At 45.2% G+C, this 24,549-nt stretch overlaps 1 protein-coding gene across 1 annotated transcript in view; it reads left to right on the plus strand.

The window, feature by feature from the left end:
* Positions 1-871: 871 nt before the first annotated feature.
* Positions 872-24,549, plus strand: part of LOC140428313 (protein-glutamine gamma-glutamyltransferase 2-like) — a 107,230-nt gene continuing 83,552 nt past the window's right edge. The window contains exons 1-2 of the mRNA XM_072514652.1: positions 872-1,046; positions 1,358-1,537. Of these exons, the coding sequence (XP_072370753.1) occupies positions 1,037-1,046; positions 1,358-1,537 (190 nt within the window). The 5' untranslated portion in view covers positions 872-1,036. The remainder of the gene's footprint in view (positions 1,047-1,357; positions 1,538-24,549) is intronic.

Genomic DNA, 24,549 nt, shown 5'->3' on the forward strand with positions numbered 1-24,549 from the left:
ACTTCCACATCGCCGAGAGGGCAGGTGGGATCCGCTGGCCTCGCAGCCGCAAGTTCTTCGGCAGCGGGAGGCGGCGCACCATTCACTGACACCGGGATTTTCTGTTCTTCCTGCTGTCAAGGGGAATTCCTATTGAAGCCACCTCACGCCACCAGGACTCGAAGACGCAGAGGCAAGTGAGTTACTCCCAACACCACCCAAATGGGCACGGTGGGCTTTGCTTTTCTAAATGTTTGACGCATGGCAGAGATACTGATGGCCATATCCTCCCCTGCCTGATCATTTTGAACGAAAGTAGACAACAATATAAAGCAGTGGATTTCAGTGGTAAGGGCTAAACAAAATAAATTGTTTACAACTAAGCTGAGGTGGGAGAGAACAGCTCTGCAAAATTATACTATTTTGTGTGGAGCCAATTGCATCGGTTGTGTGGAAAGCTGAAGATCTGAGGCCGTTTTGCCCGGGGTGACTGCGATGTCCTTTTCTGCTGGAAAATTGGCGCGGCACAAATGAGCTGTGCAGCCTCCACCCAGTGGAACAGTCCGGCCCCTCACTTGAATTTAGGCTCCTTCTCTGAGGGCTGATGTAACACGTTTTCCCGTATTGCCGTCTTTTCTTTCATGTCAAGCGATTGGATGGAAAAAATTGTTTCGTTCGATTAAAAGAATACTAAAATCACCTTCCACCCGACACAGGAACTGCTGACTCCGAGTCATTCAGCAAACTTCAGGGATTTTGCTGGATTTGACTCCCCTGGTATGACCTGTGCCCACAGGGGGTGCTCTGCTGTGTTTGCTTAAAATAGTGAAGGGAGAGCGAAACAAAAAACTCCTTCATCACCTCAGCCACCCTTAAATTTGCATATGTCGGATCTCACTCTCCGCGGTTCCCTGGCGTTTTCGATTTCGGGATGATTCGGCGTGACGTGTCTGGGTGGACTATAAAAGTTTGCAAAGTGGTCAGTGGCAATTCAGAGTTGGAGCAGAGGGCGTGAGGAGTGTGAGGAGAGCTGAGAACATCACAGGGGAGAGAGAACATGGCACAAGGTCAGGGAACTTGCAAGGAGCAGCGAAAGTTGGAGTGAATGAATGTAGTTGCTGCAGTGGCAAAAGTGCGTGAAACAATTTGTGAACTTAGTATCTCAATCCTGAAGGCGCGAATACTGTCTCCTTTAGCGTTCAATGTTATGAAACGCTCGCTGTCACTGACACATTACCGGTTCAGGGTCGTAGAAATTGTTACTGTTCAAAATTGAAGCGGATAGAATAGTTGATGCTTGCCATTTGTTGAAGCTGAATTTATGAATAATTGCGGATTCCCTTTGCTGTGATCTTTTCTCCTTGGTTCCTTCCTTTAGCTTTGGCTGTGGCAACTACAGATTTTCAGTGTGAGTCCAATGGTCAGGCCCACAGGACCGCCGATTTCGGTTCCAGCCGGCTCATTGTGAGACGGGGGGATCGTTTCACGATCACCGTGCACTTCGCCGGCAGGCCGTACCAACGAGGAGAGGATCAGATCTCCGTCATTGTGGAAACAGGTAGGAAGGGATAAGGGTTATTGGACCTGTTCAGAAGTCAAAGAAAATAAATGTCCGCCCCTCCCAAAAGAAAGGGCACCCCAAAGTGCTTTACAACCATTCAAGTGCTTGTTTGAAGTGCTATGAGGTAAGGAAAGTTGGCAGCCAATTTGCGCGCCCATCCATGGTGTCCCTCGAGTGCAGAAGGAGGCGATTCGGCCCAATGAGGGTGTACAACGGTGACAACCCTCCAAATGAGCACTCCACTTAGGTCCCTGCTTTATCCCCCTAAACCCCAATGCATTGATTATGGCCAATCCACCGAACCCACAAACCTTTGGACTGTGGGAGGAAACCAGAGCACCCTGAGGAAACACAAGCAGACACAGGGAGAATGTGCAAACTCCACACAGACCATCACCCAAGTCATAATCGAACCCAGGTCACTAGAGTTGAGAGGTAGCTTTGCTGACCACTGTGTCACCATGCCCCTGTAGTACAGCACAGCAAGCTCCAGTTTGTGGAAGAATGGCCTGATCATCTATGTCAGTTGATTGAGAGATATATATGGGTCAAGCCACTGGGGGAAACTCTCCTGTAATAATAATAAAAAAGAACATTTTGGATAAACTCAGCAGGTATCAGTGGAGAGAAACAGATAACATTTTGGATCAACTGCGGAAGGATCATTTAGATCCGGAAGGTTGACTGATTCTTTCTCCACAGATGTTTCCAAACCAGCTGAGTTTATCCAACATTGTTTTTATTTCAGATTTTCAGCATCTGAGTATTTAGCTTTTATTTGCTGGAGAACTCTCCTGCTGTTTGGATGAATTGGCGCCAGAGGAAGCATTGTGTCCACCCGAGGTCTCAATCTGAAAGCCTAATTTGAAAAATATTTTATGGCAGGTTATTATCCTAACTACTGCCAGCGATGTTGGGTTAGGTGATTTACTGTGCTCCAAATTTCTTTAAGCTGGTTAAATCATCTAATAAAGTAGCAGAGGGACATCGGATATAAGCATTTGTTAAACATTAATCTATATCTGCTCAAAGCAATTTCCATGTGACAAATTCTTTAAATTTTGCTTGTCTGGTTGTACTTTTGAAAGGATCTGCGGGAAATATAAGTGCAAAGTTCTCATCTGCACAGTGCATAATTCTCCCCATATTCCTAACAGAAGACTCAAGAGTGGAGAATCGAGGTTACATTATTCCAGTCCTGTCTCGAATCCATGCTCCCATCAGACAAAGCCCACTGCTGAGGAAACCCATTGCTTGCAATGAAATTATAAAGTCATTGCTAAAGGAAAGATTTGTGTTTACTCAACACTCAGCACAAAGTGAAAATCTCTTACCAGAATTCGTTTATGCTCATTGTTTAGAATGCCATTTGGAGCAAAATTGGCAGTATTCATATTGATGGGGTGTTCGCACTATGGATAGAGACTTGTAGGATTGTGCCTCCCAAGTGCCTACGCAGATCCAATCCGCCCCAAGTAAGTTCAGGAATTCAGAATCCATTAAAATTGCACAGCCCACAGAAAAAAAGGATATATATATATATTCACTAGGCCTGCAGAGCAATAAGGTAATAGACATAACATTAGGCAAAAGGCGATGAATGCTGTTAACCCATTGCTTTTCAATGCTGAATTATATTGATATACTTGCATAATTGTGAAGTAGTTTGCTTGATGATATAACTTCAGAGCCAGAGTGGAGTGCAGCAGAGCGCCGAGAGACTAATAGCAAAAATGTGTTTAAGTAGTTGGGAGGACATCAAGATCAATTCCAAGACTTGGAGGGAGTGAACTAGAACTCCTGGTCAAACAAAATGAATAAGGGGTGTACACACATCATCTTTCCCTCTGAATCTGTATTACTCGCTTAGACTTTGAACATTGCACGAGTATAAGCCCCGAGACCTGTAGTTAGAGTTTTAGATTACAAGAGGAAATCATGGACACTTGCTCCCTTAGAGCACCAGAGAAACAGAAAGACCTGATGAACACTTCCCAGTCTTAACTCATTTGATAGATTAGGTTTTAAATAAATTTTAAAAATAAATAAATTTAGAATACCCAATTCTTTTTTTCCGATTAAGGAGCAATTTTGCATGGCCAATCCACCTACCCTGCACATCTTTGGGATGTGGGGGATGAGACCCACACACACATGGGGAAAATGTGCAAAACCTACATGAACAGTGAACTGGGGTGGAGATTGAACCTGGGTCCTCAGCGCCACGAGGCAGCAGTGCTAACCACTGCACCACCGTGCCGCCCCTTAGGTTATTTTTATTTCTGTCTGCTGTTGCCGTTCAACTCTTTTAAGATCATTTGATTCACGACTTGCTTCACTAAATTTGCAGACAGAGATGTTAAAAGTTATGGAAAATATCTGATGAAATGTGCACAGAATTAATAATGGAGCTGGTGGCTTCTAATAATTGCGTTTCGCAGAATAAAGTGTAAGAGATCATGAGGCTTGATTATTGTGAGCCAGCTGGTTTCAGATATGGTCTGATATGATTTGATAGATTGGCAACCTGACCAGAAGGAAAGACAGTTCAAGCAGTTAGATAAACATGTGAATCATTTTGTGGCACTTGTGAGCACCAGTAAACTCCTGAATTGATGGGTAATTGTGTATCTTACCCTGACTAACAGGAGAAGTAAATGTTTGATCAACAGTGCAGCCCAGGCAATGTGAGCCTGTGCCAGTGCAATTGAGCAGAATGCAGACGGCAAGGCAGAGAGATTTGTTTTGTTTTTAAATGTGGCAAAGTGGGTCACAAAACCAGCAAGTGATATTTTTCCCAAAGGTCAATGGGGCTTGTAAAATGAGCAATATTGCAAAGTTTACTGATTATACCTCCCACCTAATATTCTTCATTATCTGAATGAAGATCTTGTGGGTTTATACGAGGCATTTGATAATGCTCATTTTCTGCCTCGCTGGTGTTGAACGTTCTGTCAGCTATCTTTGGTTACTCCAGGTCCAACCTGGAGTAAAATATTCTGTTGCTGCATAATTCTGCACAAACATTTCAAAATTCCTAAAGAGCGTCCTGAACATTTGTATAAAATGTTGGCTAATCTGCAGATCCTTATTGCACAATGAGGAACTTTCTGTGTATTTTTAAAATTAACTCTGTTTGTCTATATAGCTATTCTTTTCAATTTTGGCGGTGTAGTAACTGTTCTTCACAATCCGGTTTGACTTTTTTTTAGCCTGGAGGGGCTAAAAAGATTTGATTTAACATGAATAAAGAAAAATGTGGTCAGAGCTCTTCCATTAACAATTGAAAATGAAATTTGAAAATTTTCTGGTAATCCATCACAACATTTCAACCTTCACTTGGTACTGACCACGTTATGATGAAGCCAAAGTTACAGAAGGTCATATTTGGTTCCAAAACAATTACACTGTCCCTTCGAAGGGAAGCCACTTTGTCAACGGAAGATGTATGTAGATCTAGAAGTAGAAAACCCTGGAGTATTGAGCTCAAATCACAGTGCGATATTAGGAACAAATATATAAACCCATTGTAAGAAATTCCTTTGTTAGCTATCTTGATGAAAATCTGATAGAGGAATTTTAGATAAATATATGGGAGCTTTCATTCCTAATATCATGCATGCTTTTAAGATTTTGGGCTGAATTTTCCTGGTCCTGTGATGTTGATCTTGGAGTTGGGGAAACTTGGAAAATAGAGGGGAGCCAAATTGGAACAGCTCCTTGATGTGTTCCTGCAGCCGGTGTTAAGCTCCGATGGTAACTCAATAATAAGAACGAGGGAGCATGTCTTGACTTCTTCGACTCCCGGTTCATTGTGCTCAGTAAGAATTTCAACAACAAAACAGTGCTACCTGTATCCTCTTTATATATTGGTGCAATAAGTGCAATCTATTTAACAATTAAAACCAAAATTCCAAAGTAAGTACTAGGGAACATTAATTCTTTCCTAACACCGTATATGTTTTCCTAGGATAGCCTGGGAAGCAGATTGCCTAACCACTGCATAGAGCAGGACAGGCGATCCATACACTTAAGGTCACAGATGGGGCAATTTTGTGGGTCTGCTGGCATTTTTCCAGTGGTGGAGCAGTCCCCCAACCATGTGCCAGCTTCATTAAGGTGGCCTTCCTGCACAAGATGGAGGTCCAGTGGGAACAGAGGGCTGGATTCTCAGTTCAAGAGACGATTCTCCCGCCAGAGTAGAATTGCTCGTCGCCTGGGCTAGACACAGTGAGGAGCTCGTGGAATTACATTGGAATACCACTCTTGGGTCACCATTTTTAATTGGCAGCCCGGTACTGAGTCCCTGCCCCTCACAACATAAATCCTGCCCACCCCCTGCTGACAAGATGGGGGGCATCCTCCCCCCATCACCATGGGAATGATGGGTCAACACAGCCCCTCCCCCCCCGACAGGGCCCTCGCATGACAGTGACATGATGACCCCCTTCAACAGAGTCCTCCCATCAGACCCCACCATCAGAAACCCCCGATCAGACTCCCCACATCCCCCCATCAGAAACCCCTGCCTGAAAGCTGAAGAGCATTCCAGGCAGTAGGTTGAAAAATCCCTGCTTTTTCACCTGCCCTTTCTTAAATCTGCTGCTTCAGGTAGAAATGTTTAAAGCAGCAGCTGTTACAGGTGTCAGAGGCTTCCAGGAGCTGTTATAGGTGGCAGAGGCTTTCAGGAATGCCAAGTACACTTCAAAGGGCTTGACATTTCTTGACAGCCTTTGAAATGCAGATCACCAATTCAATTTCACATTGCATTAGTCAGTGATTGACAAATTTATTACCCCAGAGACAAGCTGCTTAGTGGTATGTTCATTGATTTTTCCCATCCTGCTTGAATGCTTTTCCATACCCCTGCTTTGATGCTAACCACAATGTATATAAACACTCTTGCTATGATTGACGGCACCTCATCACATCAAAGGCAGCTAAATGCATCCTTCTGTGAAAAGGAGGAGGTGATCTGATAGGGGGGCCTATGTCACCCTCTGAATGTAGTGTCCCTGTGGGAGTCTGATGGTGGGACAGAGGGCTTAAGTGGGCAGGGTCTGCATTATGGGGGGAAGGGGGCCTTCTGATGCACTTTGGTGTGCCTCTAATTACATCCGTTGCATCCTGATCACCGTGGGGTCCACCGCGCCAGGGCCACGCTCGCAAATATTTGCACCAACTTCCGTTGGCGGCTATGAAGGAGTAAGTTGACATTTGGTGGCTCCCGCTTGGGTCGGACTTTTGGACCTTTCCCCCCAATTTTCTACCGGACTTGAATTGTAAAACTGTGACAGAGGCAATTGTGTACTGAATTCCCACATTGGTGCATGGAGAGAAGGACTAGAAGTGCTCGTAAAAGCAGAAACAGAAAGTCAAAGAAGGCTTGGACTGAAGCTGCAGCAGGAGACAGCATGGCGGAGGACCGGATCTCTGGTTTGTCGACCCAGCGGTCAATGGAGCAGCTGATGCAAGTTATCCGGGAAGGCTTTGCTAAGCAGAAACGGGACTGTTTGGACCCAATAAAAGAGTCAATGAAGCGGCTGGAGCTTAGATTGGACGCCCAAGATCGGGCAATCCAGAAGGTAGAGAAGGCGCTGGCTGAGCAGGAGCAACATCAAACTGCGGTGGAGTTGGAGATGGGGATGCTGAGAGACCAGCAGAAGAAGCTCCTGGAGAAGGTGGAGGACCTAGAGAATAGGTCCCACCGGCAGAACTTGAGAATCGTTGGGCTCCCGGAGGGTCCGAAGGAACGGACGCTGGGACATACATTGCAGACATGTTTGAGAAGCTGCTGGGGGTTGGGGCATTCGCCCGGCCCTTGAAGATGGACAGGGCTCACAGAGCACTCGCGAGGTAGCCGCGAATGGGAGACCCCCGAGGGCAATGGTGGTGAGATTCCACAGGTACTTGGATAAGGAGCGCATTCTACAGTGGACCAAACAGACGCGGAGCTGTAAGCGGGACAACAGTATCCTGCAGGTTTGCAAGACGTGAGTGTGGAGGTGGCCAGGAGAAAAGCAAGCTTCAACCATATTAGGTCGATACTTTTTATGAAAAAGGTAAAGTTTGGACTGTTGTATCCGGCCCGTCTCTGGGTCACGCACGAGGAACAGCACTTTTATTTTGAGTCGCCTGAGGACGCGCTGGACTTCACGAAAAGGAAAGGACAGGTGGTGGACTGAGAACTTTTTAACTTTGCTGCAACGGTCATGCTTTTTTTTTCTCTTACAAAAAAGTTTCTCGTTTTTCATTTTGTGGAAGCTATTTGTAATGACTTTTGTATTGATTTGGGACCAGCGGTAGAGCTGAGTGAGTAAAGGTTTTAATTTGCACTGTTGGGGGATGGAGGTCTGCTTGTTTAGATCTTGGTGTTTTTCTGTCGGGCAATTGTGTGGGGATTGTTTGATGTTGGAGTATGTTTGTATGAGCGGTGGGGGGGGGGGGGGGAACAATAGGTGGGAGACTATCCGGTGCCAGGGATGGGGGCCACCAAGCTAGCTGGGCGAGCAAGCTCACGGAAGCGCAGTGGGGGGTGTGCATATGTTCGGTTTAGTAAAGGGGTTGGATTACAGAGTGTTGTTACTAGGGGGGGGGGGAGGGGGAGTAAATGTTCTGCTGATGAGGGAGGGACTTGGGCTAATGGACAGAGAGGAGGTTGGGGGCGGAGGCTGTCTAGGGGCAGCCGGTGGAGGCGTGAAGCATGGGCTGGAGCGGGCTCAATAAACGGGATGGCTGATCGGCGAAGGGGGGGGGCAATGAGCACTGGAATGTTTGAGGGTTAAATTGGCCTGTCAAGAGGGCACGTGTGTTCGCGCATCTTAGGGGACTGAAGGTGGACATGATAATGTTGCAGGAGACGCACCTTAGAGTAACTGACCAGATTAGATTGAGGAAAGGCTGGGTCAGTCAGGTCTTTCACTCGGGACTGGATTCAAAGACTAGAGGGGTCGCGATCCTGAACAATAAGCGGGTGGTGTTTGAGGCGGGTAGAATAGTCTCGGATGTGGGAGGTCGGTACATTATGGTCAATGGGAAACTGGAGGGGGTGCAGGTGGTATTAGTAAATGTGTATGCGCCAAATTGGGATGATGTGAAGTTGATAAAGAGGATGCTGGAGAAGATACTGGACCTGGATTCGCACAGGTTGGTGTTATGGGTCAGGGTTTAGAGAACCCCAAAGTGTATCATGGAGTTCACCTGACCCACAACTTTTACTAGATTGTGGTATGGGGAGCACACGGCCCACTCTACAGGTGTGGTAAAGCAGAATTGGAAAAGTATTTTTTAAAGCAAAACAATGTTTATTCTATGAACTCAAGTTAACCTTTTTAAAACATACAGTGAACATTTTAGCAACCATTAATTCAAATACAACTCCCAAAGAATACAACACTAAGTAAACCTTTAAGCTTTCCTTTTTAACATCTATACGACTTAAAAATAAAACCTTTATCAGAAGCACATCAGTTTAAAGTCACTACTGAAAACATTTATAATTCTGAATTCCCCAAATGATCAAGAGATAGTCTTTTGATGGTAGAGAGAACAGCAGCGCATCCGCTTGGTCTGGCTTCAGCTCCAACACTGAAAACAAAACTAAAACACACCCTGCAGCAAACAGCCTAAAACAAAAGTAAAAAAACTGACAGACAGCCCAGCTCCACCCACACTCTGACACCACTGCAGTAATATGAGCAGTCAAACATTTCTTAAAGCGACATTCTCATGACAGTTGGTCATGGGAGGGGACTTCAACACAGTTATTGATCATGGCTTGGACCGGTTAAGCTCGAAAACAGGCCGGGTGCCAGCAATGGCAAAGGAATTAAAAGGGTTCATGGAGCACATGGGGGGGGGGGGGGGGGGGTGGATCCATGGAGATTTGGGCAGCCGAGGGTGAAGGAGTTCTCCTTCTACTCTCTCGTGCATAAAGTGTATTCCTGGATTGATTTCTTTATTTTGAGCAGGGCCTTACTGGCAGGGGTGGTGGACACGGGATACTCGGCGATCACAATCTCAGACCATGCTCCGCACTGGGTTGACCTGCAGGTTAGTAAAGACAGTAACCAGCGCCCGCACTGGAGGTTGGATGTGGGACTTTTGGCTGACGAAGGGGTGTGCGAGCGGCTGAGGAAATGGATTGAGAGCTACCTGCAGGTCAATGACACGGGAGAAATTTCAGCAGCGGTGGCCTGGGAAGCACTGAAGGCAGTGGTCAGAGGGGAGCTGATATCGATACGGGCCCATAGGGAGAATGTGGCAGGGCAGAGACAGACCGACTGGTAAAGGAGATACTACAGATCGATAGGATGTATGCGTAGACCCCAGAGGCAGGGCTTTTAAGGGAACGGAGGAGGCTACAGGCGGAGTTCGGCAGTGGAGCAGCTGATAAAGGCAAGGGGGGCGATCTATGAGTATGGCGAGAAGGCCAGCAGAATGCTTGCACAGAAGCTTAGAAAGAAGGAGGCAGCCATTGAGAAAGTTCATGACGGAGATGGGAACCCGGTTGGAGATTCAGCAGGGGTGAATAAGGCGTTTAGGGATTTCTACAGTAGGCTGTATAGGTCGGAACCCCCTACTCCAGAGGGGATGAGGCACTTCTTGGAGGGACTGAATTTCCCAAAGGTGGACGGGGAGCTGGTAGAAGGGCTGGGGGCCCCGATCGGGTTGGAAGAGATAGTGGAGGGTCTGAAGGCCATGCAGTCGGATAAAGCCCCAGGGCTGGACGGGTACCCAGTGGAGTTTTATAAAATGTTCTCTGGGATATTGGGGCCAGTGTTGCTGAGAATGTTCAATGAGGCAAGGGAAAGAGGGGTGATGCCCCCGACGATGTCACAGGCCGCAATTTCACTGACACTGAAGCGGGACAAGAACCCGGAGCTGTGTTTTTCCTACAGGCCGATATCCCAGTTGAATGTGGATGCCAAATTGCTGGCCAAAATGTTGTCCTCCAGGATTGAGGATTGTGTTCCGGACGTTATTGGGGAGGACCAGACGGTGTTTGTTAAGGGTCGGCAGTTGGTGGCCAATGTAAGAAGGTTGTTAAACGTGATCATGATGCCCCCGGAAGGTAGGGAGGTGGAGGTAGTGATCGCAATGGATGCAAAAAAGGCTTTTGATCGGGTAGAAGGGGATTATCTGTGGGAGGTGCTGGAATGATTCGGATTTGGGCGTGGCTTTATTGACTGGGTCAGATTGCTGTATCAGGTACCTGTGGCAAGCGTACGGACGAATAGGACATTGGACTATTTTAGACTGCACAGGGGGACGAGAGAGGGATGCCCCTCTCCCGACTGTTGTTTGCGCTAGCTATAGAGCCGTTGGCAATTGCTCTGAGAGCCTCATGGGGCTGGTCCGGTGGGGGGGTTTGCTGGTGGAGCACAGAGTCTCTCTCTATGCAGACAACCTGCTTCTGTATGTATCGGACCCGATCGAGGGGATGGAAGAAATCATGAGGATTCTCGGGGAATTTGTCCGGTTATCAGGGTATAAGCTAAATATGGGGAAAAGTGAGATGTTTGCGGTCCAGGCGAGGGGACAGGAGAGACTATTAGGGGAGCTGCCGTTTTGATTAGTAGGGGGAAGCTTTAGGTACCTAGGCATTCAAGTGGCGCGGGAATGGGACCGACTGCATAAATTAAATCTTGGGCGGGCAAGACCCCGCGAGTAAGGAAGGTAATGCTTGAGCGGAGTCGGGGAGAGGGCGAGCTGGCGAACTATTACTGGGCGGCGAATATAGCCATGATCAGGTAGTGGGGGAGGGGGAGGCATGGGAGTGTATGGAGGCGGTTTCATGCAAGGGCACCAGTCTGGGGGCGTTGGTAACTGCGCCTCTGCCATTCCCGCCGGCACGGTACTACACCAGCCCCGTGATGGTGGCGGCCCTGAGAGTCTGGGGGCAATGGAGGAGACATGTGGAAGCAGAGGGAGCATCGGTCTGGTCCCCAATCTGTAATAATCACTGGTTTGCCCCGGGAAGTATGGATGGAGGGTTCTGGATATGGCAGAGAGCAGGGAGTGAGAGGATGGGGGATATGTTTATCGAGGGGAGCTTTCCGAGTATGAGGGCGCTGGTGGAGAAGTTTGTGTTAGCGAGGGGAACCAAATTCAGGTACCTGCAGGGGCGGGACTTCCTACGTAAATAGGTGTCAACCTTCCCGCTCCTACCGCTAAGGGGGATTTACGACAGGGAAGTTTCCAGAGTGTGGGTAGGAGAAGGGAGCATTTCTGACATTTATAAGGAACTTATGGGGTAAGAGGAGAAGCAGACCGAGGAGCTGAAGCGCATGTGGGAGGAGGAGCTGGGAGGAGAGCTAGAGGATGGTCTATGGGCGGAAGCGTTGAGTAGAGTCAACACATCCGCAACATGTGCCAGGCTCAGCCTGATACAATTCAAGGTCATTCATCGGGCTCACATGACAGTGGCCCGGATGAGCAGATTCTTTGGGGTGGAAGATAGGTGTGCAAAATGTGTGGGAGGACCTGCGAACCATGTCCACATGTTCTGGGCATGTCTGAAGCTTAGGGGATTTTAGCAGGGGTTTGCAGATGTCATGTCCACGGTGTTGAAAACAAGGGTGGCACTGAGTCCAGAGGTGGCGATTTTCGGGGTGTCGGAAGACCCGGGAATCCAGGAGGAGAAAGAGGCAGACGTTCTGGCTTTTGCTTCCCTGATAGCCCGGAGACAGATACTATTAGCCCTTGGAGGGACTCAAAGCCCCCGAAGTCGGAGACCTGGCTATCGGACATGGCTAGCTTTCTCTGTTTGGAGAAAATCGAGTTCGCCTTGAGAGGGTCACTGTTAGGGTTCGCCCAGAGGTGGCAACTGTTCGTTGACTTCTTCGCGGAAAATTAATCGTCAGCAGAAGGTGGGGGGGAGGGGTTTAGTTTAGCTTAGAGTAGGGGGTTAATAAAGGTGGGACCTGTAAGGGAGGGAGACGGCTTTTGCACTATGTTTATAGTTTCATGTAATTTGATTATTTTGTTGTTGCGAAAATACCAAAAATACCTCGCTAAAATGTTTATTTAAAAAAATGGCACCAATCCACATCCACGTGAATCGCAGCCAAGCGAGCTGGAGCATCACGGTGGAGTGGAGCATTAGGCTTCTGGCCCATTAATCGGATGCAAGAGGGTTCAAATTACCCATTTTCATCCTCCTGCTGGCACAGGGTGTGTAGCTTGCTGCAGCTGCTGGGTGGGGACTAGAGCATCTGAACGGTATCAATGTCTTTAGCCTGATATTCGAATTTCTGCCGGATTGGGAAAACCAATCCTGGTGGGGGATGGCGGAGAATCCACAGAAAAGGCGGCTACCATCAGAATGCCTCTGAAGTCCAAATGCTTCTGCCAGATCCGAGGGGCCTGCTGGCTTGGTCCGTCTCAAACTTTTATTTAGATCTTTGCCTCCAAATGTGCCCCCATTTTGAGGCTCCGTTGCATTCTTTTGTGATTGGAAAGGCAGCATTGGGAGCTACCCACTGCCCTTAATAGGATGGCAAGAATGGAGTTCATCCCAGGGAAGATTGACTAATCTCCCTCTCTACAAATGTGGGCTGAAGATCTTCGATTTGTCTCGACAATGGGGTCCCGAAGCCTGTAAGACAATTCTGTCGTTTAAGTAAATGAAGTAAAAATAATACATTTTGAGTTATGATCTGCTCTTTTGCCATTAAAGCCTCAGTCCACCTTAGTAAATTGCGTCATCATTTTAACCCTTTGTGCACAGTAACACTACATTCAGAGGGGAAGTTATAACATTGAAATGTTTTGTTATTAATGGATTTTGTGCAAGTAATTTCTGTAGTTTAAAATGATTTGAAGTTAATCTACCATTCATTTGCACCTCCAATATTTACAGATTATGTGTTAACTAATAGTTCTGTAAGACTAATGCTTTGAAGTTGGAGAAGGCCAGGCAAAACCTAGAAATAGAACAGATCCAACACAGTTACAAAATGACTGAACAAAATGACAATTAGTTCACTTTAAAGCAACAGATTGACTGCAAACTGCTTTGAAATATCCAGAGGATGTGACGGGTGCTCTAAAATGCAAGTTTTCCTTTTCTTTCATTAATGTCAGAACGACCTCAGTACTGACTGCAGAGCAGAACAAGTACATTTCTTGAAAGCAAGATGGATTAAGCTTAATATTCAGGGAGTAGCAGCAAACTATAAAAGTCAATAGTGAGGGGGCAATATTTCAGATCTACCTGAGACATGATGGTGATATTCCAGAGGCAGCTCATTGTTGGTGTTTCTCAAACAATAAAAAATGACCCCGCATGACAAACGAGTAATATTTGACATTTTACAATAGTGTAAAGTGAGTGATAGCAAATTAACAGACCTTTTTATCTCTCTTGATTTTTATTTCTATTGAAATCAGTGGAATAAAGGCAAATATCGCACAAGCAAGATCTATCCCAATTTATCCATCATAAAAGAATTTGCCAATGATTTCAAAATAACTTATCTAAAAATAGTTGAAGTGGCTAAAGCTGCTGACTCAATTAATCACTGGTGGTTAACACTTTATAAAGTCATGTGCATTGCCAGTTCTATATTTAGGAAACATTTGAAACTTCTAAGTAGAGTAAAAGAATCGGGATTATAAATGGTGAAACAAGTTGTATTCCTTGGAAAATGGTGCAACTACACTGCAGATTCCATTGTGCATGCAAATAGAAAGGTCAAGATGATATTTTGGATGTAGACTCTTAGCAGAACTGTAAACTGGAAGAGAAGTGAGCTTTTTGATATGAAAATCTACTTCCCTGCCTTTCTCCCATATCCCAGCAATTTTATTTCTCCATCAACGACCTATCCACCCCTCTTTTGAAAGCTACCATTGAACCCTAGCAGAGAGAGCTGAAGTCTCCATTTGGGCAGCATCTCCCTAATGGAGGGGTTTCTCATGGGAGTTTCTCTTATGGGGGGGTGGGTCCCTGCTGGGGGCTCTCTTATGGGGGGGTGGGTTGGTGGGCATCTTGTAATGGGGGCTTTCTGGTGGTAGCTCTCTTTTGGAGGTTTCTGGTGGGGGACTCTCTTATTTGGGGGTTTCTGGTGATGGTCTCTGTAATGGGGGTCTTTCTGGTGGGTGCTCTCTTATGGAGCGATCTCGCGGATAGTGGGGGGTCTGTTGGGGTGGGAAGGATTTGCAATATGAAGGGAGAGGTGTCCTCCGATGGACTTTGGGGGCAACTCCTGAAAGGAGTTACCCCCTTGGCCCACTGTGAGGTCCACCGAACCAGGGAAATGCTGGGAAATACCTGCACCAATTCTTGCCCACGCAAATCCAGCCAAGTCGACCAGAGATTCATGCAGGCTTGGAGAATCCAGTGCCCAGCCTGTCAAATTGACCCATTTGCATCCTCCTGCTGGCACGGGGCGCAAACCTCTCTGCCAGTGCCAGAGAGGAACTGAAGCAGCGGAACGGGATCAGTGTCCGGCACCAATCTCGTTTTATGGGTAATGCTGAATTCTCAGCCGCATCAGGAACTCCACAAAGGCGGTGGGCAGCAGGGAATCCAGCCCAGTGTATTCCAAATCCTAACTTGATGAAAGTAAGAAATTGTCATATATCATATTTTTTGCAATAATGTTACTACAACCTGTTTTATGATGCATACAGGCAGTATGACTGCAAGAGTGGGGATTAAGCTGTCAAAAAAGTGAGCTAATCATTGGTTGTTATGTGAAACGTTCGGCTAATAGATCTTGAGAACCATTTACTTGTTTACGGATGCCTAACTAATGGAATATTGTTTCAGTTTGAAGGATCCCCGGGGTGTAGATAGTGTATGAGGGTAATTGTGTTTGGTCCTGGCTAAATAAGTCAAGGAATACATTGTAAGACGAGACATAATAATACCTTCTGCTTTGGGTACAGGTGATCTAGTTAATGGGAGGAGTCAGGTCTGTCTGAAGAGTCAGTAGGTTCTAGAACTCTAATCTGAACAGAGGTGTTTCAGTTTGGTCCTGAAAGGTGCTCTCCAACGATTCTGCACAGAGAAGGATCCTGGTTGTTAACTTTATTACTTTTTACGAGTTACAAAGCCAGGGCTCAGAGTGTGGTCAGGGGTGAACCCCTAATCTAGCTCCTTGCCTGCTCCAAAAAACAATTCAAATTCAAATTGAATCCAATTCATGGTCCTCACAAGAGAGACATACCAGATCTGAGCCAAAAGGCTCCTACTACACTTGATCTTAGCCATAAGGGAGGTATTCAAAATATATTGGTTTGCTTAATTGGAATATAGTTGCAGGTCCAGGAAGAAAGTTAAGGTTTCTTCTTCTTCACTTTAGACCTGTTGTAATTATTAACAGTAAATGTATTTCTTTGTTGCTAATGTGGTTAATTCTGTGACTAAGTTTAAGTTTGTTGTAATATAAAATATATCTATTGGACCGTGTTTTCCCTCTTGTGGTGCAATAACATTTCCTCACAGTTATATAAATTGAAAATAGTTGGGTTCTTGTCCGGGACCCTAACACTAACCATTCATTGTGCAAAATACTTATTCTTTCAGTTGCTCGTGCTTTTCTTGCCAATCACTTTAAATCTGTAACCTCTCGTTATCACCTGTTATGGGCGAGGCGTTTTCAGAACCCTAAAATGTATCATGGAGTTCAACCAACCTCTCCCTTTAATGGATTTCTTGCTTTTCCGAGCACACGGCTTTTTCCCTAGGTGTGGGATTACAATTATGGACATGTGGGTTTTTAAACACAAAACACTGTTTATTCCATGAACTCAACTTAACATCTTAAATAAACATTGGATCTCCTAACACCCCTTACTTCAAAGATAACTCAGAAAATATTGCAACAGTAAATAATTCCTTAAAATGTTCCTTCAAACTTCCAAGAGACTTAACACCTTTAAACAAAATCACATCAGGTTAAAGGTTTACTATTATGAGTTTAAATCACCCAAATGATCCAGAGATAGTCTTTCATGGCAGAGATCCAGCTCACTGCAAACACAGACACACATCCAGCTCTTTTCTCCAAACTGCAAAACTAAACTGCTAAAATGGCTGACCTGAGCTCAGCCCCACCCACTGTCTGGCATCACTGTTTGGAAAGAGGAAAGAGTTTTTGCTTCAGATGATGGTTCCTAACATGCTTTCTTCACAGTTACAGCCTTTGTTTTGCAGCCCGTACTGGTTTTCTTGCAGTTTTTAAAAGCACCATACTCACATCTTTCCTGGAGAGGCAGAAACTTTGTTTCCTCAAACCTTGCCTTCAGTTTGTGATTCATCTTCTCGCCTCTGTCATGTAGAAAAGGTAGTAGTGACAGGCAACAGGCCTTCTGGAGAAAGATAGTTGATTAACACCAGCTTTTCTGGGTAGAGTTAACAGATTCTGAACTTTGCCTTCACAGCCTGTAATAGTTCTTCTGTAAACAGATTCACCCAGACTCTCTGCCAGCTCAGAAACACAGTGTTTCTAGAGAAAAACAGAGAGGAGAGAGAGTGGGAGTTCTCTCTAAGCTGCCGGGAGTCAAACTGAATCTAAACTGGAAACTCGGGACTCTGGAAAATATTCCAGTGGCATCAGATCTAATCACCACCTGTCACCAGGCAGAGCACAGCCTTTTGGGCCAATTGATTGACCACCAGCCAAATCAACCAAACTGAGTCCCAGCCATTCTCTGTCATTGGTGTCGGTCAGTCTATGGCTTCCTGTTCAAACCAGCACAGGCTTCTGCTTAAATTAAAGGCACAGGCCACTGCTTCCGTCTGCTTGAATTAAAGATACAGGCTGCCTTAAAGACACATGTCCATAAATCATCCATGGGTCGAAAATGTAACAGCAAAATAAAATAAATGAGAAATAAGGGAATAAACAGGAAGGACCCTCAAAAATGGAGAATGCCATTCATATACCGGCCGCTTCTCCCTCTTTCCTCTTTTATTTTACAGCTACCAATGTGGGTCGAACTGACATTTAATGTTTGTCTATTTTATTTGGGTGCAGATGCTGATTGGTTTACTGTGTGGTTCCAGCATTCCCTGTTTCTATTTCCAACTTGCAGCATTTATGATATTTTGTTGTTTAAACCTGCACCTGTATTAAGAGAGTTCCCAGTGTGCCCTTTCAAAGTAATAAAAAGCAGGATTAATTGACTGTTTGCCTCTGTAATTGTGAGGTAATGATTTAAAAAATGCAGAAGATTGAGTGCTGAGAATCATTGAAGACACTTGACAACACAAGATTGCTGAATCAACAATACATTTGCATGGTAAGTTCTAGACTATTCAATTGTGTGTTAATTCAGATCATCTTGATAAGTCATCAATTTAAAGTATAAATGTGCTTAAATCACCCAAATATTGAGCACAATGACAAATCAAATGCCCCTGATATCAACATTGTGAAGTGCTCATTTTATGAAAGATACTTGATTTGTAATAAGATTTACACTAAGTTGAAATGTATATTAAATGTCTCAGTATTTTTGGTAGAATTTGACATTGTGGTGACCTCATATATAACTATCTCAAACTGGTGATAAATTATTTAAGAATACATCCTAAGACTCGATTTCTCTTTATCATGACCGATAGGAACTCATAGCCAAGAGGCACTGGAAAAGATTTACAAGAACAATATTGAGAGGTTATAACAGGCTGAGATTCTTTTCTGCAGAAAAAAAACAAGGCTGAAGGGTGACCTATGAGGAGTTCGCTACGATAGTTGTTGAGAAGATATCACCACTTGTGGGGGAGTCCAAAGCTAAGGACCATAAAGTCAACTAATAAATCCAAATTTTAAAAAAAATTCAGGAGGAGCTTCTTTACCCAAAGAGAAGTTAGAATATGGAGGTTGCACCACATGGAGTTGCCACAGTAAGCGTATAAATGCCTTTAGATAAGATCATAAGGGAGAAAGGAATAGAAAGGATATGCAGAGGGAGGTGGATAAAGTAGTTTGGGAAAAGGTTAATGTGGAGCATCAACACAAACAAAAGCTAGCTGGACAGTATGGGCCGTTGCTGTGCTTTTGAGTAATATTACCATAAATAAGGCAGAAAACTAATGCATAAAAACATTAAATGCTTCCTACTCTGACAGTTTGAAATAAATTGTTCTAGTTGCGGTTGAGAGGAGACATTAAACTGACAAGTCTCAGCCAGTGGTGTAAACAGAACATATTACACAAACAGAAAACAGTCAATCGATTCGTAGCGGGAGTCCCTGCGGTGAAATGTCCTCATCAACTAAATATATGGTTTTAATCTTCCAGTTTGTTGTTCGCTCCCTTGAAAACAAGCCCATTACATTTAAATAAATGTTTCGAACATCCACTTGCACTAATTCCTTACTTGGGTATCCTTGTCGAACTTGAGGCTGCAGCTTAAACAGGTGATACATCAAATGAAAGTTGAATAAAGTACATATAATAGACAATCCAAGATTGCCACACCAATGTTTCCATAATAAATGAGTAAATTAAAATAGCACCTACTGTTGTACTAAAAGTCTGACACATTCTTATACGCATGGTGTAAACAGTATTCAGGCTCTTGTGTTTCTGAGTACTTGAATTAGGAAGTGGATTAACTGCATGACACACCTCAAAGTCAACTCTTGTAGTGTTCTGGTATCACTACTCATGATGTCTGCGTTTGACAGCATCAGTGGCAAAAAAATAAACTCGCCAGATTAGTAGATCTGAGACTGCAGGAAAACTCGTATAATTGATGGTGCCACATGTTACGTATCTGGAACAGACAGCATAACCAAAGATTACCAACTCTCTCGCTTCCAATGCACTGAACATTCACTGGCTCTACCCCAGAGAAGTGACCCCATCTGAGTGGAAAATGTTTGTCTGACGCAACAATCTGACATTAGACAATGGTTTGTCAACAGTCTACACCTGATAATTTAGTGTTGTGTTGTCTAGAACATAGAACATAGAACATAGAACAATACAGCGCAGTACAGGCCCTTCGGCCCACGATGTTGCACCAAAACAAAAGCCATCCAACCTACACTATGCCATTGTCATCCATATGTTTATCCAATAAACTTTTAAATGCCCTCAATGTTGGCGAGTTCACCACTGTAGCAGGTAGGGCATTCCACGGCCTCACTACTCTTTGCGTAAAGAACCTACCTCTGACCTCTGTCCTATATCTATTACCCCTCAGTTTAAAGTTATGTCCCCTCGTGCCAGCCATATCCATCCGCGGGAGAAGGCTCTCACTGTCCACCCTATCCAACCCCCTGATCATTTTGTATGCCTCTATTAAGTCTCCTCTTAACCTTCTTCTCTCCAACGAAAACAACCTCAAGTCCATCAGCCTTTCCTCATAAGATTTTCCCTCCATACCAGGCAACATCCTGGTAAATCTCCTCTGCACCCGCTCCAAAGCCTCCACGTCCTTCCTATAATGCGGTGACCAGAACTGTACGCAATACTCCAAATGCGGCCGTACCAGAGTTCTGTACAGCTGCAACATGACCTCCCGACTCCGGAACTCAATCCCTCTACCAATAAAGGCCAACACTCCATAGGCCTTCTTCACAACCCTATCAACCTGGGTGGCAACTTTCAGGGATCTATGTACATGGACACCTAGATCCCTCTGCTCATCCACACTTTCAAGAACTTTAACCATTAGCCAAATATTCCGCATTCCTGTTATTCCTTCCAAAGTGAATCACCTCACACTTCTCTACATTAAACTCCATTTGCCACCTCTCGGCCCAGCTCTGCAGCTTATCTATATCCCTCTGTAATCTGCTACATCCTTCCACACTATCGACAACACCACCGACTTTAGTATCGTCTGCAAATTTACTCACCCACCCTTCTGCGCCTTCCTCTAGGTCATTGATAAAAATGACAAACAGAAACGGCCCCAGAACAGATCCTTGTGGTACTCCACTTGTGACTGTACTCCATTCTGAACATTTCCCATCAACCACCACCCTCTGTCTTCTTTCAGCTAGCCAATTTCTGATCCACATCTCTAAATCACCCTCAATCCCGAGCCTCCGTATTTTTTGCAATAGCCTACCGTGGGGAACCTTATCAAACGCTTTGCTGAAATCCATATACACCACATCAACTGCTCTACCCTCGTCTACCTGTTCAGTCACCTTCTCAAAGAACTCAATAAGGTTTGTGAGGCATGACCTACCCTTCACAAAGCCATGCTGACTATCCCTGATCATATTATTCCTATCTAGATGATTATAAATCTTGTCTCTTATAATCCCCTCCAAGACTTTACCCACTACAGACGTGAGGCTCACCGGCCTATAGTTGCCGGGGTTCTCTCTGCTCCCCTTTTTGAACAAAGAGACCACATTTGCTGTCCTCCAGTCCTCTGGCACTATTCCTGTAGCCAATGATGACATAAAAATCAAAGCCAAAGGTCCAGCAATCTCTTCCCTGGCCTCCCATAGAATCCTAGGATAAATCCCATCAGGTCCCGGGGACTTATCTATTTTCAGCCTGTCCAGAATTGCCAACACCTCTTCCCTACGTACCTCAATGCCATCTATTCTATTAGCCTGGGGCTCAGCATTCTCCTCCACAACATTATCTTTTTCCTGAGTGAATACTGACGAAAAATATTCATTTAGTATCTCGCCTATCTCTTCAGACTCCACACACAATTTCCCATCCCTGTCCTTGACTGGTCCTACTCTTTCCCTAGTCATTCGCTTATTCCTGACATACCTATAGAAAGCTTTTGGGTTTTCCTTGATCCTTCCTGCCAAATACTTCTCATGTCCCCTCCTTGCTCGTCTTAGCTCTCTCTTTAGATCCTTCCTCGCTACCTTGTAACTATCCATCGCCCCAACCGAAACTTCACACTTCATCTTCACATAGGCCTCCTTCTTCCTCTTAACAAGAGATTCCACTTCCTTGGTAAACCACGGTTCCCTCGCTCGACGCCTTCCTCCCTGTCTGACCGGTACATACTTATCAAGAACACGCAGTAGCTGATCCTTGAACAAGCCCCACTTATCCAGTGTGCCCAACACTTGCAGCCTACTTCTCCACCTTATCCCCCCCAAGTCACGTCTAATGGCATCATAATTGCCCTTCCCCCAGCTATAACTCTTGCCCTGCGGTGTATACTTATCCCTTTCCATCATTAACGTAAACGTCACCGAATTGTGGTCACTGTCCCCAAAGTGCTCTCCTACCTCCAAATCCAACACCTGGCCTGGTTCATTACCCAAAACCAAATCCAACGTGGCCTCGCCTCTTGTTGGCCTGTCAACATATTGTTTCAGGAAACCCTCCTGCACACACTGTACAAAAAACGACCCATCTATTGTACTCGAACTATATCTTTTCCAGTCAATATTTGGAAAGTTAAAATCTCCCATAATAACTACCCTGTTACTTTCGCTCATATCCAGAATCATCTTCGCCATCCTTTCCTCTACATCCCTAGAACTATTAGGAGGCCTATAAAAAACTCCCAACAGGGTGACCTCTCCTTTCCTGTTTCTAACTTCAGCCCATACTACCTCGGCAGAAGAGTCCCCATCTAGCATCCTCTCCACCACCGTAATACTGCTCTTGACTAGCAGCGCCACACCTCCCCCTCTTTTGCCTCCTTCTCTGAGCTTACTAAAACACCTAAACCCCAGAACCTGCAACATCCATTCCTGTCCCTGCTCTATCCATGTCTCCGAAATGGCCACAACATCGAAGTCCCAGGTACCAACCCACGCTGCCAGTTCCCCTACCTTGTTTCGTATACTCCTGGCATTGAAGTAGACACACTTCAAACCACCTACCTGAACACTGGCCCCCTCCTGCGATGTCAAATCTGTGCTCCTGACCTCTATACTCTCATTCTCCCTTACCCTAAAACTACAATCCAGGTTCCCATGCCCCTGCTGCATTAGTTTAAACCCCCCCAAAGAGCACTAACAAATCTCCCCCCCAGGATATTTGTGCCCCTCAGGTTCAGATGTAGACCATCCTGTCTGTAGAGGTCCCACCTTCCCCAGAAAGAGCCCCAGTTATCCAAAAATCTGAAACCCTCCCGCCTGCACCATCCCTGTGTCTGTGGGGTAAATACATTTATCCCAATATTCGGATAACACAGAAAAGTGAGAGGTTACTAATTACAGAATTCTGCCGCAGAGAAGGCCATTTGAGGCACTGTGTCTGCGCTGGCTCTTTGAACAGAGTGCAGAACAGATTGCACCCAGTGTCGGTCCCCTGCCTTCTCCCTGTAACCTTGCATGTTCTTCCTTTTCAGATAATGATCCTATTCCCTATTGAATGCCTTGATTGAACCTACCTCCATCCCAGCATCAGGCAATGCGTTCAATGCATTCCAGATCCTAACCACTTGTTGCATGAAAACGATTCTCTTTATGTCTCCATTGCAGCTTTTATCAATTATCTGAAATGATTGCATTGGCACTCTCAGCCATTCCGCAACTGAGTGGAAACAGTTTCTCTCTGTCTACTCGGCCGTTTGGCAGAACATCCCTGCTCTTCTATCCTATAGTCATTAATAAAGCCGAGGATGCTGCACACTTTATTAACCTTGTCCTACCGCCTTTAATGCCTTATGCATGTGTAGACCCATGTTCCTTTGCTTCTGCACTCCCAGCTGATTAAAACGTTCAGTTTTTCAGTCCAATTATATTTCAAGACTTTTGATTCAGATTCTCTGGCTGTTATGAGCTACAACGGTGTCCTGGTTTCACACTGTGACAGGTCTGAGATTCTAACCTAGTTTACAAAATGGGCATATTTATTCAGACATATTTGTACATATAAATGAACCACAATCCAACAACTGTCCAACCATTCAGCAGTCAAATTCAGAAATACTTCTTACCTGAGGAATTTTAGAACTAATTTCCCCAAAAAGTTGTGGATTAAAAAAATTGGGATATGGCCATTGCCCATCCGTAATTTTCCTTGAGAAGGTGATGGTGAACTGCATTCTTGAACTGCTGCAGTCCATGTGGTGTAGGTGCACCCACAGTGCTGTTAGCGTGGGTGTTGTTTTGATCCAGCGACAATGAAGGAACAGCGAGATATTTCCGAGTCAGGATGGAGTAACTTGGAGTGGAACGTCCAGGTGGTAGGGTTCCCAGGTATTGCCCTTGTCCTTCTAGATGGCAGTGGTCATGGGTTTGGAAGGTGCTGCCGAAGGAGTCATGGTGAGTTCCTGCAGTGCATCTTGTAGTTGGTACACACTGCTGCCACTGTGCATCAGTGGTGAAAGGAGTAAATATTTGTGGATGGAGTGCCAATCAAGCGGGTCGTCTTGAATGTAGTCGAACTTCTGGAGTGTTGCTGGAGCTGCACTCATCCAGGCAAGTGGAGAGAATTCTATCGCACTTTTGACTTGTGGTTTGTAGATGGTGGACAGGCTTTGGAGAGTCTGGAGGTGAGTTACTCGCTCTTAAAGCCATAGTATTTATATGGCTCGCCCAGTTTAGTTTCTGGTTAATGACAACCACCAGGTTGCTGATAGTGGGCAATTCAATGATGGTAATGCCATTGACTGTAAGGGGTGATGGTGGATCATTTGAAATTTCAAGATTGAGATTTGTAGATTTATTGCAATGGGAAGGGACAGAAATCAAAGGCATATAAATGGAGCTGGGACACATGTCAGCATGATTTAATTCAATGACCGAACAGGCTCAGGGTGCTGAATAGTCAATGTTCCAACACGTTTATGGAACAGTTCTTTAATTTCAGAATTATAACAGAAAATTCTGGAAATACAGAGCAGATGCGGCAGCATCTGTGCAGAGAGAAACAGGTTCATGATATTAAATCAGAACTACTCTCGAAAGAAGAGGTGGTTATCATAGGATCCATTCAGTGCATAAGGAGGCCATTCAGCCCATTACGCCTGCACCAACCCTTCAAATCTGCACTCTACCTCTTCCCACGCCCCCCCCTATCCCCGTAACTCCATAACCAAACCTGCAAGTCCCTGGACGCTAAGTGGAAAATTACGGTGGTCAATACACCTAACCTGCA

This window comes from Scyliorhinus torazame, chromosome 8 (genome assembly GCF_047496885.1).
Source record: "Scyliorhinus torazame isolate Kashiwa2021f chromosome 8, sScyTor2.1, whole genome shotgun sequence".
Lineage (NCBI taxonomy): Eukaryota > Metazoa > Chordata > Chondrichthyes > Carcharhiniformes > Scyliorhinidae > Scyliorhinus > Scyliorhinus torazame.